Here is a 16,128-nt window from a genome sequence, read left to right as displayed (position 1 = left end):
GTAGCGGCAAAACGCTCAGACTGTTCGCCAAATTTTAGTTCGACTCGCTCACCCAAGTGGCGCAACATACTGTTGCATGATTATTTCCAGGCTTCGTGATTAGCCCTTCTTCCATTAGATGTCGGTAGCTGCAAATTCGAACACGTGTTTATACATGCTCACCATTTTATTGTAACAAATTTTGAGGACTATCTAAAAGACAATCTGTACAAAATATGGAATCTAATGTCAAAAATAAACACGTGTTGAGACTGGAAACTCTCCAAGAATTAAGTCAGTACTTGCGGCCAGAATCACGACTGGACTTAAAACTAATCGCCTTGCAAGATGGCTTACTGAGTAAGTATTTATTAAAACTATTTTCTAACCTCTATCTTTATTTTTTCTCCATTTTCTCTAAGATTAATATTGTTTCACAGGTATAACTGGGTCAGCCGAAGGCCGAGAGCTTCTGCTAAAATTGCCTGACCTGTTAACTCAGTTAATTGCCCTAACACAGGACTCCTCTGCACCTGTATCCAAAGATGCAGCTCTATCAATAATAAACATAACTGCTGAGGAAGCAGGAACCAATGCATTCCTTGTAATCTCAGAAACCTTTACACAGAGCCCTGATCAAAAATATGATTACAATTTAATTCAAGTCTGCCTTAGGTATGTACAGCGTTCTATAACAACAATAGTGGTTGTTTCCTCCGTTTTCAATGGCTTGGAAACATTTCCAGGTTTATAATGGACAAGGAAAGTCCCTTGGCCGATCCATGCTGCATGATACTTTCCAACATGACCAGACCATCGCATTTGGTGGACAGAGTGATCACACTTATCGAAAAGAGTGGTCACACGTGGGACAGTATCGTGGCTGCATTCACTGCCAAGCAGTACAACAAGACCGGTGCTAAATTGCATTATTTAGGACCCGTGTTCAGCAATCTTAGTCAGTCTTCGAGAGTTAGAAGGTGACTAAGGGCCAATTAATACTTTAAGATACAACTTCTGATGCGTGACAACTTCATTTTCGTAAATTCAGTACAGATACTTAATGGATAGAGACCGCAGTGTCATCCAAAGGCTACTCCCATTCACAGAATACGCAGACAGTATAGTCAGACGGGGTGGGATCGTCGGGACGCTAAAAAATTGCTGCTTCGACGTTGAAAACCACGAATGGTTGCTTACGCCGGAAGTAGACATCTTGTCGTATCTTCTGCTACCTCTAGCGGGACCGGAAGAGTTCAGCGACGAAGAGAACGACAAATTGCCAATTAATTTGCAATACTTGCCGGAAACAAAAACGAGGGAACCTGACTTGGACATCAGGTTGACGAATGACGTTAAATCATCGTTTTCGACTGTAAAAATTCTTCTAACCTCATCGATGTTTTAGGATCATCTTGTTGGAAGCGTTAGCTCAACTATGTGCTACGAAGCAAGGAAGACAAATATTGAGGGAACAGAATGCGTACGTGATACTCAGAGAGTACCATAAATGGGAGAAAAATAGAAATGCTCTGCTGGCCTGCGAGAATGTCGTAGACATTCTAATCAAAACTGAGGAGGAGATAGGCTTAGATAATTTGAAAGACGTCGAGGTCCCCGCGGAGTACACGGAGAAGTTCCATCGAATGGACGAAGACTTTATTAATAGTACATGATAGAATGCCTGTATAGTAAACTTAACGAACAAGAACGCCTCCGTTTTATTTCACGAACACTCCAAACAATGTACACAACATAAACACAACGATCCGTCTCGCGGGATGCGAAGCTGCAAGTGTTATCATTCGGGATATTGCACTGTCCCCTTCGATTCGACTTAGTGTCTTTCGTTAGAGTTGTGTCTTTCAGGTCCAGTGTAGCAACGAGGAAAGAAACAAAAAAATGCATTGGATAATCACATTCGAACACAATCTTGTAGGGGGCTATGCTAAATTTATCATTGCGGATTTTAATTTTCAAAGGGATCGCAAATTTTACGTTAATTGGAAAGTGTAGCCTTGTGCAGAGGCTGATAGCTAGACTGCGGATTTTCTGCATTTGTAATAAAAACGAGTAGACGAAACATAAAACATTAGGAAGACAAAAGAAATTTAAGTATGTCGATATATTATCAACTTATCAAAATTGTTAAAGGAAGTAACGAATTTTCATTTCATTTCAGTACCTTATAATTCATACAGAAAGTTTATATTCTGCATAAAGATCCGCAGTCCACCGATAACAGAGCAGGTACTTTGCAAGTTCGCTTTTTCGTTTTCTATCCGGAAGCTAAATTCAGCACGCCCGATTCGAGGCGACCTTTGCTGAGATCAACTCTCGCAGAAACGAGAATATGATACCGTTACGAAAAGGACTGGTACATTTCTGCGTAGCACATAGATAACAGTACCGTTATTTAATTAATACCCGTATGCCCGGCACATCGCGTTCCTCTAGCATTCACTCATCGTTTCCACCGACATCATTTCTTTCAACACCAACCGGCTCAGCATAAATAAATCTCGTACTTCTAGCATCATTAACTGACAACATAGTAGTGAATACAATAGCGCACATATTATATCATAAATGAAACTATTATCACTGGTATCCATAGTCAAATCTCTGCGTAGCTTCTCACTTAACCTCACAGAACATCCTGTTCTTCTAGTCCCAAAGCGTCCCGTTCCTCAGGGACCTTAACAGGTGCTCACACAAATGATGTCGTGTCTTTTCCGAAACTCTTTGGCACCCTTAGCATCAATGATTCCACAATATTGCTCAACGCTCTATTTTCTAGTCTAGAGGGTCCGGGCCTTAAAGGATCAAAGGAAACACGTCGGATCAGGGTAGATAGCCAAGTCCAGCCTCTAAGCTGATGGAGCTCCTGATGCTGGAAGCGTTGCTAGCTCTTCTGCTGATCCGATTCGAGTCAGCGCCAAAGATGGCCGCGATCTCGGCGCTTTTCTTGATCGAGAGCGCTTCATGATGAGCTCCCGATCTGCTGGAACAGTGCGAGAGACACTTCTTGTCCCTGTCGGCGCCTCCAACGTAAACCAGCCGACCTTGAGTGTCTCTTGCGCTGACCACCAGGACCTTCTCACTGTCAGAGGACTGCTGAGATTTCCTGCCGGGGTTGAACAGGTCGTAGTCCAGGGCCAGGTTGTTCGAGCTGCCGTAGCTTGACGACGACTGCTTCTGGAAGCGGACAAATCAAAGAACGAAGGTTAAGTCCAACTCCGAGGGTAGCAAACAAGGAAACTTTGGGGAAAGTTCTTAGGGTGAAAACAGCCCACAAGGTTGGGGGTCAGTAACATATTTTATTGAATATCTTGGAAACTATTAGAGCTAGAGGAGTGGTTCGTTGTACAATACTGTACAAGTGTCCTCACCTTGAGTACATCCAAACCTTGGGTGGGCGTCCGATTTTTGCTCGATCTCGACGTCCTGGCCCTCTCCGGGCTTCCGCCTCTGCTCAAGGTGCTCTCAGACGGCACGATGCCCCTTTGTCTCAGCTGCTCCAGGATCGTTGGCTGGACGGGTTGCCTGGCGCAGTAACACTTGTTGCTCTCCGAGCAACTGTCAGTGTCACAGGAGCAAACCACAGCGTTGGTGACGACCCGCGGTTGAGCAGGTACTCTCCTCGATAAGGAACAGTAGCACTTGTCCGCGGAAACGCAGGTGCAGGACTCGGAGTCGTAGCTGCACTCGCTGCAGCTCACGTAGCCGCTGCTGCTTCTGTTTGCTGTTGCGCCTACGTTGCGACTAAGTCGTCTACCTGTGAAATCAAGATGCGTTGCAATCAATAAACTGGGGAAGAGAGTCATCATCAGTTGACAGACAATTTGCTAATGAGCTGCACAAGATTTCGTTAGGGGAAGTTGTGGTGTATGAGCTTAGAGGATCGCTCGCTCTGCTATTCTTAAGAGGGTAGCCTTTGTATAGGGCTGAAAGGTTGCTATCTTTCTTGCTTGAATCAGTACTGTAACACCCAAAACTATTCTCTCAAGGGTGCTAAATGAAATTTTGCAAGTTCCTCTCAAGATAGGCGCCAAGGTAGCAATCGTTTCGTGTACTCACAGGTGTCGCTGTCTTCGGAGGTAGTGTGGCAGCCGCCAGGCTTGCTCATTCTCCACGAGGACCTCCTGTTGACCAGTCTATTAGCCAACACCCTGTTCCTATGATTATTCCTGACGTCGCAAGAGGAGCTGCTGCCGAAACTATCGTTCAGCCTCCTCGCAGGGAAGATGACAGACGTGAACTCCGTTGGGCCACCTTTCAACCTAGACACGGACCTCTTGATGGCCCTGCCTAGCAAACAGGTCCTCCTGCTGGACCTTCTTCGTTGCGGCCTTCGGCGTCTTCTCATGATGCTGGCTGATCTTTGATACAGTTCATCCTGCGTCAACGTTGCTGCCAGCTTCAACAGGAACTCTTTGTACAGAGGCTTCAGATCGTTGAAGGACATTCCTTCTGGATCTGGAAGGAGACCAAAACGTACGATCCCAATCAATTAAAACAGTAATTGAATAACAATTTAGCGAGTAGATGAAATACGAAAGTTAAAATAACGTCAAGCGCAATGGGTTGAAATTGAAGAGTAGAACTCGAAGAAAGAAGGTACCAATAATGGCTGCCAAGATGTCGTCGACGCTGGTCAGGCCCTCCTGGTTCCTGAACTCGTCGAACAGTTCCGTGAATCCCAGAGGCGTACCACCCTGGATGCTGTTAGGTCTCCTTGCGCTACCCGGCTTCAGGAAGCTGCCTCTCCGAGGCAGCTCGACTCTGGTCATCAGATCGCCTCGGTCCACATCTATATCGCTTTGAGACCTCTTCAGACGACCCTCCTGCACGATCATCATCGCATCTTCAGACCGACCAACTGGAGGCTCGCTGCCAGCTCTGCTCCTCTTCCTGACCCTAGGCTGGCTATACTCAGGGACGATCAGGTTCGTCGAGGAATCGCACAAGTGCTTCTTCAGAGGCTTGTCCATGGTAACCACTCTGCTCACCCGTCTCCCTGACGAGGTCTTCTCTTGGTCCCTGGATCGTCTACGTTCTACAGCCACCGAATCTACTACTTTCTCTTGAATCAGCTGATAAGTGTCGCTCCTAGAGGATCTTCCAAGATACACATCCTCCTGCACACTTCTGATCTTGTTCCTATCAAGTCTACTGCCCCTGCCACTATAAATATCCTCCTGGGCGATGCTGTAGATCTTGTCCGCGTCCTTGAAGTGTTCTTCGTAGATTCTCTCTTTGCTGCCTCGCTTGCTGTGGCGCTCGTAGATCGAGTTCTCCTCGTCCTTGCAGGCTGGCTTATCGATCCTGTCATAGTACAGATTCTCAGATCTGCAGGCATACACCTGTGGTCTTCTCGCATTTTCCACCGAGTGGCTCACATCGTAGAAACCCTTTTCAGGCTCCATGCTCTTCTTCCTCCCCTCCTCAGCCTCCTTCAAAGGACTCTGGTGTCCTGGACCAGCAGGTTTCTCCATCTTCCCTCTCACTGGCAGCTTCTCGTACCTGTTCGTCACTCTCTCGTACAAACCAGCAACTCCCACATCATAGATCTTCCCGGAATCAACGGAAAGATCTGCTTTAGACTGTTCCAGGATGTTAGCTTCGCCGATCACGTACTTGTTCTTCGAGTTCTGTCGCTCTTCCTCATTGACAGGCTTCGGATCGAAGCTCTTCCTCGCGGAGTTAAAGGTCTGATCTGCGGGTGCCGATTTTTCAGTAGGACTAGGCTCCCGCATCCTTCCTCTAGCCTCCAGGATGTCCTCCGCTTTGGTGTCCGAGTTCTTCTTCTTCCTCCTAGGCGCCTTCACCTCGGCTGGCTTGCTGCTCTCGTCCTCTGTCACCGAACTGGATACCGAGGTCTTCTTCTTAGTTCTGGGAGGCCTCACAGGATGCGGAGCCACGGGCTCAGCGTGCAGGATACTCGTCCTGGCGCTCACCCTGCTACCAGGACTGGGTTCCCGAACGCTAGAAACCACCGATGCTAAACTGACGCAGCCGACGCCGTTCGCGTGCCTTGGACGACGACGATTCGTGTCCAGGTCGGCCAGAAGAGCGCGGTACAGTGTTGCTGCTGCTGCGACCGCGTCCTCTTCGGTCTCGCAGGCGAACGCGTGGCATTCCAGGACCCTGGTCGCACCTGGACGACGCATCACTACTGCGAACACTGGCGGGTAGCACTCGGTCGACGCCTTTAAACCTCGCATTGTCCTGCAAAGGGGTCGTTCATTTTATTATTACTTCCTCGCCTGTGATTTTTGTAATTATTTCTTTATATTGTATTTCATAGTACGTCATTATTGCTCTAGCCACTCAGCACTTTTAGTCTAAAGCTTGTTCCACCATCCCAAGCCTTTTCATTTAAAAAAGAAAACAATTCCCAAATTTAGTTATTCATCTTCCCTTCACATCGAGTTTTGTTTTACATCGGTTACAGTGACCATGATCTTTCATCTTTAGACTGCGGATCTTTATGGAATATAAAAGTCAAATAGAAATTGATTTCTCTCTTTAGTAGATGTATTAAGCTGTAAGAAACGTATCGACACTCTTAGATTCTTGTAGTCTTTTTATCTTTTGAAATTACACCCGTCCATTTTTGCCGTGAGTGCATAAAATCCGCAGTCTATTGATCTTACATCCTCGATTTACTAAAATGAGGGGGCCAATTAAAATCGCAGCGAGCCCAACCGGTTCCACGCGATCGTAAATGATTCACAGGAAGGAAAGCATCGATTTCTCGAAGATACACGCGTCGACACCAGCGTGCCTCCGCCTCGCGCGTGGTCGGTGATTTATTCCGTTGACCGGCGGCCGATTAATTTCCCCCAGCTTTCGATCGCGACACTCGCCTGTAGAGATCCGCGTGCTTGTCCTCGCCAGCCTGGCCCTGATCCTGATCGCCTACCAACGGCAGGAAAGCGTGATGCAGGTCACCGGAAGGTGTCCTCTTCGAGCGGAGTCTCAGCGCACTCCATACCGCGATCCTGCGGAACGGATTGTTCCTCTCGCAGCCGTCCATTGTGCGGAAACTCAGTCCGCGTCTGGAAACCTCAAGCTCCGCCCTCGTCGAGTACTCCGCTCGCTCCAGGAGCTGGCGCAGCGGCTCCTGGAGGCCACGGACACTTGCCACGCGGCCCCCCACCGGAGCTGCGCCCAAGTACTTCACCTGGAAACCATAATTTTTGCGAATTTTTCCAGGATTTCTGAAATTCCTCCAACACTCTTGACATACAACGGTTCCGTAATGATTTCATTACTGTCACGTCCCGTGGAGACTAAATTCTTAAATCTTACGCTGTTAATCGTAAAATTACAATATTTTCTTAAAATAGTGGTTACATTTTATTTCATTTTATATTTCCCCCGTAACATTGTCGGAAAGATTCAGTTAACGATTAGTCGTCATTTGAGACTAAACTACGCGACGTGACAGTAGTGTATGACATTTGTAATTTTCTGTTCAACCTCTTGTATTAACCCTTAGCACTCGAATGGCGACCGTAAGGCGCCACTAAAAATTTCTGTATTATTATTCAAAATATTTTTTACATTATTTAATTTCTTCGTATTTAATAAATTACTAAACATTCCAGTATTGTACGAGTAAATTGCACTATTTTCGTATGTATAGCATGAAAAGATATATATAGAAGGAAAATATTCTAGGTCGGAAGAAATGTTTCGTTTTGGAGTTAAAATGGCTTCGAGTGCAAAGGGTTAATTTGGTCACAGTGATTAGAAGTTCTTGAAAGTACTCGAGCAATTAAATTCGTTTCCTAATGATTTAGAGCTGCTTCCAAATATTCGGTTTGAATTTTTACAGTATATTAATGGTTTCTTTGTATACCGAGTCGTTGGTTTCTCCGCGACGTTATAGTGTATCCTTTTCGCGGCAATGTACAGCGAGTAAAGAGGGACAGGAGGTTCGAGAACCTGTTTCGCGAGCAATGACAGCTCCCGAGAGCCGCGGAACTATCAGAAACGCTTTACGCCACGCTTTAACTTCCTCCGAGTTGTTTCCGCCCGTTTTTCATGTCCCCGATGCATCAGACAGATAACGCGCGCATTGAAGCCAACATTCCTCGGTTCCGCGACAACACTATACCTCGGCCTCCATTTTCTTTCGCGGTCGAGACTCGACTTGCGATCCGACGATTCACTTTGTGCTATTAAAACTTGTTTGAACCCGCAGCATTAATCCATCCACGCATTGCTTCATGAATAATGGAGATCTTTAGACAGGTACTAATTTTTACTTTAACCCTAGATTTACGGGACGGATTCTAATCTTTTCAATTTACGAATATCGAGATTGTAAAGATCCACGAGGAATTACTTAACAAATTGATTTCTTTGGGTAAATGTTATTTAAAAAATGGCTACAAATTTTGGTAGATACGTTCGTGTTATTTTTAGAAAGTAATGTAAAATAGTCATTTTTGGTGGTCCGTGAATCTATTGTCAAAAAATGAACGAATGAGAGAAATTTCGAGGCAACGAGTGGGGTGAATGGATTTTAGAAAATCGTGTTCTTGTCTGCAGGCGGATCTGGTCGAAGAGCAGGCGTGAACTCTATTGAACTCGGCTCTGCTCGGGAGGCATCATCGATGGCGCAACGAAACGATGCGGAAGAGGAGGATCGGCCATAAAACCGGAGCAATAAGAAAAATCCGCGTGCCGATGCGGCAACGAAGGGGAATTTTTCAGTGCTCCAAATAGGCTCGGTAGCCTGTCACGCTCTGTGAATCGTGAACGGAACGAAAGTGACGATTAAGAATGCCAGAACGAAGCCGCTCCCGAGGAAAGTTCGTGAGCCTCTGTTATCTATCGTTGTTCCCCGTGGAACGTGGCTTATCGTCCTCACTTCCTGGACAAGCTGAAAGAAAAACCGTGTCTTCGAGAAAAATCACATTCCGCAAAGTTACCGCGTCCGCTCTCAGAATTTCGCAATTAAACCTGCTCTTCGCAACCGTTGGTATACATAAATAAAATATTCTAATGTCACGATCTCCGTCATAAATGTTAAGCTCAAAACGCGAGTCCCGGGATTATTTTTCTCCCGTTACTCTTCCTCGAGAGACCCCGAACGCGGTCATCTTCTTTTCGAGCAATCAGTTCACGACTAATTATACACCGATCTAAATTTTATTTCCGACCGGGACAGCCTCGATTCCCCGCTGCTTTTCCTTGTTAACGCGGCCGTACATTCTGGTGATACGCCGGCAATCGAGGTTGCATAAATTTTGCGTTATCGCGAAGTCTGGGAGCGGGGTCAATGCAATTTCGCACTGGAGACTTCAACGCATGGGAAGAGGTATCGGCTACGAACGAAAATCGCGTTGTCGGAGACTTCATCAATGTTTAGAAAGTAGCTTCGTGTCAGAATTGTCTTCTGGTGACTCCAACGCCACGGTGGAAGGTGCTTCCGTTCCGAAGTTACATTTCTGGAACCTACAAGTGTCTAGGAGGGAGGACTCTCTCGAACCGGTCGTGTGATCGCTCTTGCTCAAAGGATTAGCCCGAAGATATCGTTTCAGCCGAGGCTGAACTATGCGATCGGTGCGTGATCGGCGGCAATCCGACCGGCGAAGTAGGTGAATCCCTCGTTAAGAGACGCGAACCCGTCTCGAGAGTGGAACGAATGGGTTCCCGCGAGATTTTCTGAGGTTGGGAGGAAAGCCGGGACTAGCGATCGAATTAACATAAGTGAAAATCACCATTTTTCTTCTGATCTTATCTAATTGCAGTGAAATCTTTGTGATTCCTCGGCTTCCAGCTGCTTGAGACAATGCCGAGCAGCCTGGCCACAAAGAGCAGCACTTGTTGATCTCTCGATCGCCGTCGGATATCAAACATGTTCCGTCTCGTTAAGATCGTCCTATATGTTTCAATAAACTTTCGATTTTTTCTCGAATATTTCATTTTATTAGGTATCTATTTAAAAAGAGTAACATTTTCATCGCTTAGTCTTGTGCCATTAACAATTGTACCAAGACCTTGTGAAGCTATCTAACAATTTTCGATATCGTCAAACTATTTTTTCAACAAATGTTCGATCATTTTTTAAATATTCTCTGTACGGTTTTTTGGATCAAGGTCGCGCTTTTGACGGAGTGTTTGCGCGAGTAGTGGGGAGAAAAAAAGTAGTCTAGCCTCGGCGGCGGATCGGTGTCGTTGCCTCGAGAACCGGCTGTTCACTGACACACAAACGCACTGGTAAAAAATAAAGAAGAAAGTAATTTGTGTATTTACCGGCAAAATGGCGGCCGCGCATTCCCCGGGTGTTCCGCTTTCGGCTTCCACGGACGCGAACATCGCCTCGATCCGCGCCTGCACCGCGCTGTTCACCCTCCTCTGTTCATCCGCGCCGGCCTCGTCCAGGTTGTGAGAGTTCATGGTGGACACTGCCCCATACCAGCCGCCCATGCTGGACCCGTAAATGGATCTGGAACGGTACACCATGTTCGGTATTACGGCTAACGGGCTCCGATCCCCCGAACTTATCAATACTCCCGTTCAACGTCGATCTTTGTCAATTTATTTCACGAATACCATTAGCCTCGGGTACGCGGTGCTTTGCATACGTGTTCTTCCTAGTTTGAAGCAGTATCGGGAATTTTTGTTAACAATTTGTACAGCTATGTAGCTTGTGAGACTTGTCTGAAGGAGATAGGCTTTTCTACGGCTGGTTGTGAATGGTTCCGTTGGACATTGATCTTTTCCATTTATTTAACGAAAACCGTATGCTTTACAGACATAATATTCTACGTGTACGTTCTTGTATGTTCGAAGCAATACCCAGAATTTTTTCAGTTAGATTTATAAATAATTAAAAATTTCTTGGGCTTCCAGAAGAGACAAGTTGTCTCACAATTCCACGTTTATCAGAAATTAAAAATTCTAGGGCTTCCAAAAAGGACAAGTGTCTTCTCCACATCACATTTATCAAAGATTTGAAAATCTAGGGCTTCCAAAAAGGGGACAAGTGTCCTCTCCACATCACATTTATCAAAGATTAAAAATACTAGGGCTTCCAAAAAGGGGACAAGTGTCCTCTCCACATCACATTTATCAAAGATTAGAAATACCAGGGCTTCCAAAAAGGACAAGTGTCTTCTCCACATCATATTTATCAAAAATTTAACATTCTAGGGCTACCGAAAGGGACGAGTGTCCCCTTCACGTCACATTTACCAAAGATTTTCAATTCTAGGGCTTCCAATAGGGGCCAGAGTTCTCTCCACACCGTTTCAAAAGTGATGCCGCGTTTTCTGCACAGAATGAGAATTAATTACAATGGAAATGGCACTACCTAGAGTCCTCGAAGAGGGCGTCGATGCGAGCCTTGCTCCTGAGGGAGCACTCTGAGGCAGGCCCGGCCAACCGGAAGCCATCTTCATAGCGAGGCACCCCGACGCAGGACATCTTGATGCAATTTCTTTCCTTACTCGATCCAAGGGTCCAAACGAAAACCTCTCGAGCTCCCTAGAGCCTCTTCGGACGTCTTCTCGTCACGCGACGTCATTCGATCTGAAAGAACCGAACGAACATTGGTCATCGACACCGAATTGCGCAACGAGTATGTCTTACGTTGTTTCTCAAAACTGTTGCTCGCGACGTAACGTTTTCTACACTGTCTTAGATAGGAGCGACTCGGTGGATAAATCACTGTAGCGATCGCGAGGATTACGACGGATTACGCTCGCCGAAAGTTTCGCCTGAACTGCGCCTGCCGTGGAAAAAACTGCTCGGCGGAGCGCGCGAGCGCAACAAAAAGCTTGCAATGGTAGTAGCCGATGGTAAAAATGTCCGAGGATCGGGGGAAACGGGGTACGCAGGATCTCACCTCGTTTCCACGGACCCTGCTCCCCAGCGGCCGTTAAATTTATGCGAGACCGCGCCGGCAACGTCGGACGCAGCTAATTAAAACTGTAATTGCAGACGAGATCCTCCGCGGAGGCGTTTCCATTGACCAGCGGGCAATCCGAATGCGTTTTGTACCAAGTAAAAGTGACCGAACTCGGGAATGATCCAAAAAGGGTCGCGTTTGAGGTGCTTTAAAAAAGGGCGGTTGTAATTAGGTACCTATTAAAGGATGAAGGGAATTCTCAGGTTCTGTCTCGTGCAATTGACGCAGGCAATTTTTATGTTGCACAAAGATCCGTCTATTGATGACGCTAGTTTTGGACCAGAATGCAAACGCCTGGGCTCCAAACTGTGGCTCAAAACTTCATTGTTTATATTCGAATGAATTAAATTTGATTAGGATCTTTAAAATGGAAACGGGCTGAAGCGTCTGTGATGATATATTCCAACTTTCTAGTTCCGGTTCTATTAATTAAATTACAGCGATTTTGTGGGAATCTTTTGGATCGATATTCGGCACTCAACATTGCTAATACGATCGTTTGATCGGGTTTGAGTGGGATTTGCGGAATTCGGTGAACGTTCCGAATGTACTGGGTGTTCGTATAAGTTTGTCCTTAATCCCAGACGGTTCGCCAGCTAGAAATCGCAGACACGCGGTACCTGATACTCGCTCGTGCAGAATTATCGCGTGCATACCATCGACCGCAGCTCGATTTTCACCGGCGCGGTGCGTGTTCCTTAAACGAGCCGCGCACTCCATTACTCGAGGTTTATGGCGAAAAATGTTTTCGCGGCAAACGGCGTGAACGGCCGGCCGTTTTTCGTTTCTGGCCACCGTGAAACCTTCGATTTCTCTGTGTTCAAAATGCACCGTCGCGGACTACACGCAATTCCCTTGGCTCAAACGAAGAAAGAAAAAGAAAAAGAACAAAGAAAAACTGGAACGAATAAAACATCGTAGATTCAACTGGTAAATAGGCGTTCGTTGTTGTTTTGCTGTGTAGAAAACACACACGCACGCCTTCCAGACAGATGTTTCCGTTTGTACACACGAAGATTAGTTTCCGTGGGCTAGTTTACAAGAACCGGGAACATCCGTTCGTCCTGTTAATGGTTTTACCGGGTCCGACGGTTCACCGATCAGGTGGGGTAGCATTAATCATGGTGGACAAGCACGAACATTGGTAATGTTATTGGTTAACACGACCATTTGATCGTGTTAACGGTCCTCCTAAAAAGGCCGTTCGCTTGGTTCCAGTGTAATTTTCATTTCTAATCAACGCTCGGATTCCTGACTTAAGCGACGCTCTTTTACAGTTAACCGGGCCCGATCGGCCGCGTTTTCGGAAAGCCTCGAAGTCGGACGTCCAAGATGGCGGACGCGGGCTATTGAGATCATAATCTGCGTCAGAAACAACTCCTCTGACTTTATTTTATTCGTGCAAGCGTCCGGAAGAATGTAACGCGACGAAAAGGTGCTGTAGCCGTGGATTAAAACGAAGTTCCGAACCGTGTGTTAAAAAACGTTTAAGAAAGTCGCTTCAACGGCTGTCCGGGGCTCCATGGAGTTTTACAAGCTTAAGAGACAGACGCAAAGAAAAATGCGAAACTCATCTCGAGAGAAAGTCGAATGCGATATATATATATTGTCCAGTTGGGTACACGTTTGTAAATTATGATATTGGGTTACTTGGCCAGCGGACCCTCATGATCGGGGAGTATAGAGTGCTCCGGCGATACCGTGTAAAACGGGCCTCGTCTCGCGTGTTCCGTTCCACGGGACGGCTCGTGACGAAACTGATTATCGAAAAGTGGACGATTACGAGCCGTGTTAATTGCCGCAACGGGAGTTGAAGCAATTCCCGGGAAACCCTCGCCAAAATTACGAGCTTTCGGCGGTGACCTCGATTCCGAACGCGACGATTACTCATCCGGACCTGTTCTCGTTGCGGACAAAACCCGATTTCAACTCCGAAAATAGAAACACGCATTTAACAACACAATCTGTGGCTTGAACATTGTAGAAAACCAATGGACAACGACTTCGATGAAAAATAAACGACGAGGGAGTCAAGATCAAAAACAAATGAAGCGATAAATTCGAACAATAAACGACTTCGATCGAAAAAGAGAATATTGGAATCCGGATAAAACTGATTGAAGCAAGAAATTTCTTTAGACCAATTTTTAGGTCACGATGACTACCGCGGAGAAATAATAATTGCAGTTAACAACATATTGCAGGAAAACAACATATTCGGTGATTTTTTTTAATTATTTTATCTACTTCGGGAAAGTGTAAGAAAGGGAATTAGCAGGAAATCGGATTAACGAGGAACGTTCTCCGTCAACGAACTCGTTATTGAACGAGAAGATCGGATCGCAGAGTGTCACGTGTTCCACCGAGGCTGGCGTGGATCGTTCAACTTACAATTACCAAGTTCACGGCTCGTTTGCCGTCCGCCATCGACTTTGATGGGCGAACAGGCGGACGGAAGCCGTGAAAAAAGAAACACCGTGGTGGATCGCTGGGGAAAATCGTGTCGAACCGAGGCTTTCCCACTTTTACACGCTCGAGCCTATTAGAGGATCCGATTTTCCAATCGGAACGATCTAATCTTGTATCCTGAACGCGCGGTGCTCAACTTGTTACCAGCTGACACTTAAAAACCCATTAATCTTCAATCATACCCATGAAGCTCCACTCCTACCGTAACAAGCAGAGGATCATTGAAACTGTTTAGACAGAGTGTGCGGCACGTTTCTGAAGTTCTAGGGGATGGTAGATCGTCAGAGACACCCCGAGGAGGACCGAACTTTCAGAAAAATTGTTTCGGCCTCGAGTGACAAACGTGGTTTAAACATTTTAAATAGGTCATAGGACAAACTTGAAATTTAGGGGATAATCATCAAAGACACCCTGTGGAAGGCAGAACTTTCACAAAACTTTCAGACCTTGGCAGGCCTAGGTATATCTAGGTATAGCAACAAACCTAGGGTGAAATTCTTCGAGTTTAAGGGACTCAAACACACCCTGTGGAAGACAGACCTTCCGCAAAAAAATATTCAAAAATCTCCCGAATACGAACCAGTTCTCCCATTTCCAGTGAAAACCTCAGCTCCCCTCGTTGCAAACTTCAACAATTGTCCTGTCACACCCTCTCAGCGTCCCTGGGACCACCCTCGATCCCGAAGACACTCCCACAAGGACCCACAAGGTTCCGCAAGGTTCGAGAAGCACTTACTCTCGCGAATCCAGGCTCAGAAAACAGTGCCCTCTCGTTCTGGCGGCGCAACGTTGCCGAAAGAACGATCGCGAATGAAGAGCACTCGCACATCACAACTCCGGCCGGGTCCCATGGCGGGACCATCGATCCCTGGATCCCTCGATCGGCCGTCAACAAGCTCTCCCGGCCCTCTCCCACGGAAACTGGATCATCGTGTTTCGAGTCGTGATGGATCGCAGGTTGGATATATGGACGTACGAGAGAAACGCCGCGAGAAAACGTTGCCGTTGATGGTCGACCTTGGCCGCGAGTCGATCCGGATGACCGTCGACGTGAAACTGCCGGGGATGTTCCGCAGGAGAGACTCGGGTTCCTCTAGCCAGTCAGTCGACTCCTCCACGGTGGAACGATGAAGAGAAGGAGGAGGCGGAGGAGGAGGAGGAGGATGAAGATCGAGAGAGCCTCTCCTCGGGCTCTCGTTGGCTGGCTCCCGAAAGGACGGCAGATTGATTCAAAATGCAGTTCGGACTGAGCCAAATTCGGAAATAATATTTATTTTTCTGTTTAAAAATACTCGGGACTATTTATTTTTGGATTATATCGTCGATCAAATTGTTCAATACTACAGCGGATATTTTGTAAATGCGGTTCATATAAATATTAGGTTGTGCGATTTGGGATGTTTTGTATACATAGCATTGTTGTTAAATATTTGTAGAGCTACACAGCTTTTGGAACCTGTTTGAACCAGGTCATCTTAGTGTACTTTATGAATAGTCCCATTTGAACATTGATCTTTGCGAATTTATTTAACGAAAACCATAAACTGCAGGTGTATGAAACTTTGCAGACATGTTCTTGGGTGTTTGAAGCAGTACTCAGAATTTTTTCGACCGCATTTATCAAACATTAAAATTTCTAGAAGCCACAATATTTGCAGAACATTAGGGTGCGCGGTAATAGTACATTTTTATACCACTTTAATCAATATTTTGGAAGTATTTAAGCACTCGTTTTGCAGGTGTAATAT

At 46.2% G+C, this 16,128-nt stretch overlaps 2 protein-coding genes across 2 annotated transcripts; one reads left to right on the top strand and one right to left on the bottom strand.

Moving 5' to 3' along the window:
• The first annotated feature begins 130 nt into the window (after nucleotides 1-130).
• Nucleotides 131-1,655, top strand: LOC143354406 (protein HGH1 homolog). Its single transcript, XM_076788454.1, has 5 exons — nucleotides 131-339; nucleotides 420-654; nucleotides 726-959; nucleotides 1,036-1,320; nucleotides 1,388-1,655. Exons 1-5 carry the CDS (start codon nucleotides 216-218, stop codon nucleotides 1,653-1,655), a joined length of 1,146 nt encoding a protein of 381 aa, XP_076644569.1. The 5' UTR covers nucleotides 131-215.
• LOC143354405 (uncharacterized) lies at nucleotides 1,617-15,557 on the bottom strand. Its single transcript, XM_076788453.1, has 8 exons — nucleotides 15,117-15,557; nucleotides 11,315-11,532; nucleotides 10,255-10,447; nucleotides 6,852-7,168; nucleotides 4,604-6,210; nucleotides 4,060-4,458; nucleotides 3,372-3,757; nucleotides 1,617-3,177 (listed from the first exon to the last, which is right to left on the bottom strand). The coding sequence occupies exons 2-8, from the start codon at nucleotides 11,425-11,427 to the stop codon at nucleotides 2,824-2,826; spliced, it is 3,369 nt and encodes a 1,122-aa protein (XP_076644568.1). The 5' UTR covers nucleotides 11,428-11,532; nucleotides 15,117-15,557; the 3' UTR covers nucleotides 1,617-2,823.
• Nucleotides 15,558-16,128: the final 571 nt, after the last annotated feature.

The sequence above is a fragment of the Halictus rubicundus genome, chromosome 5 (assembly GCF_050948215.1).
Source record: "Halictus rubicundus isolate RS-2024b chromosome 5, iyHalRubi1_principal, whole genome shotgun sequence".
Lineage (NCBI taxonomy): Eukaryota > Metazoa > Arthropoda > Insecta > Hymenoptera > Halictidae > Halictus > Halictus rubicundus.
This window is presented reverse-complemented; position numbering and strand designations above follow the sequence as displayed.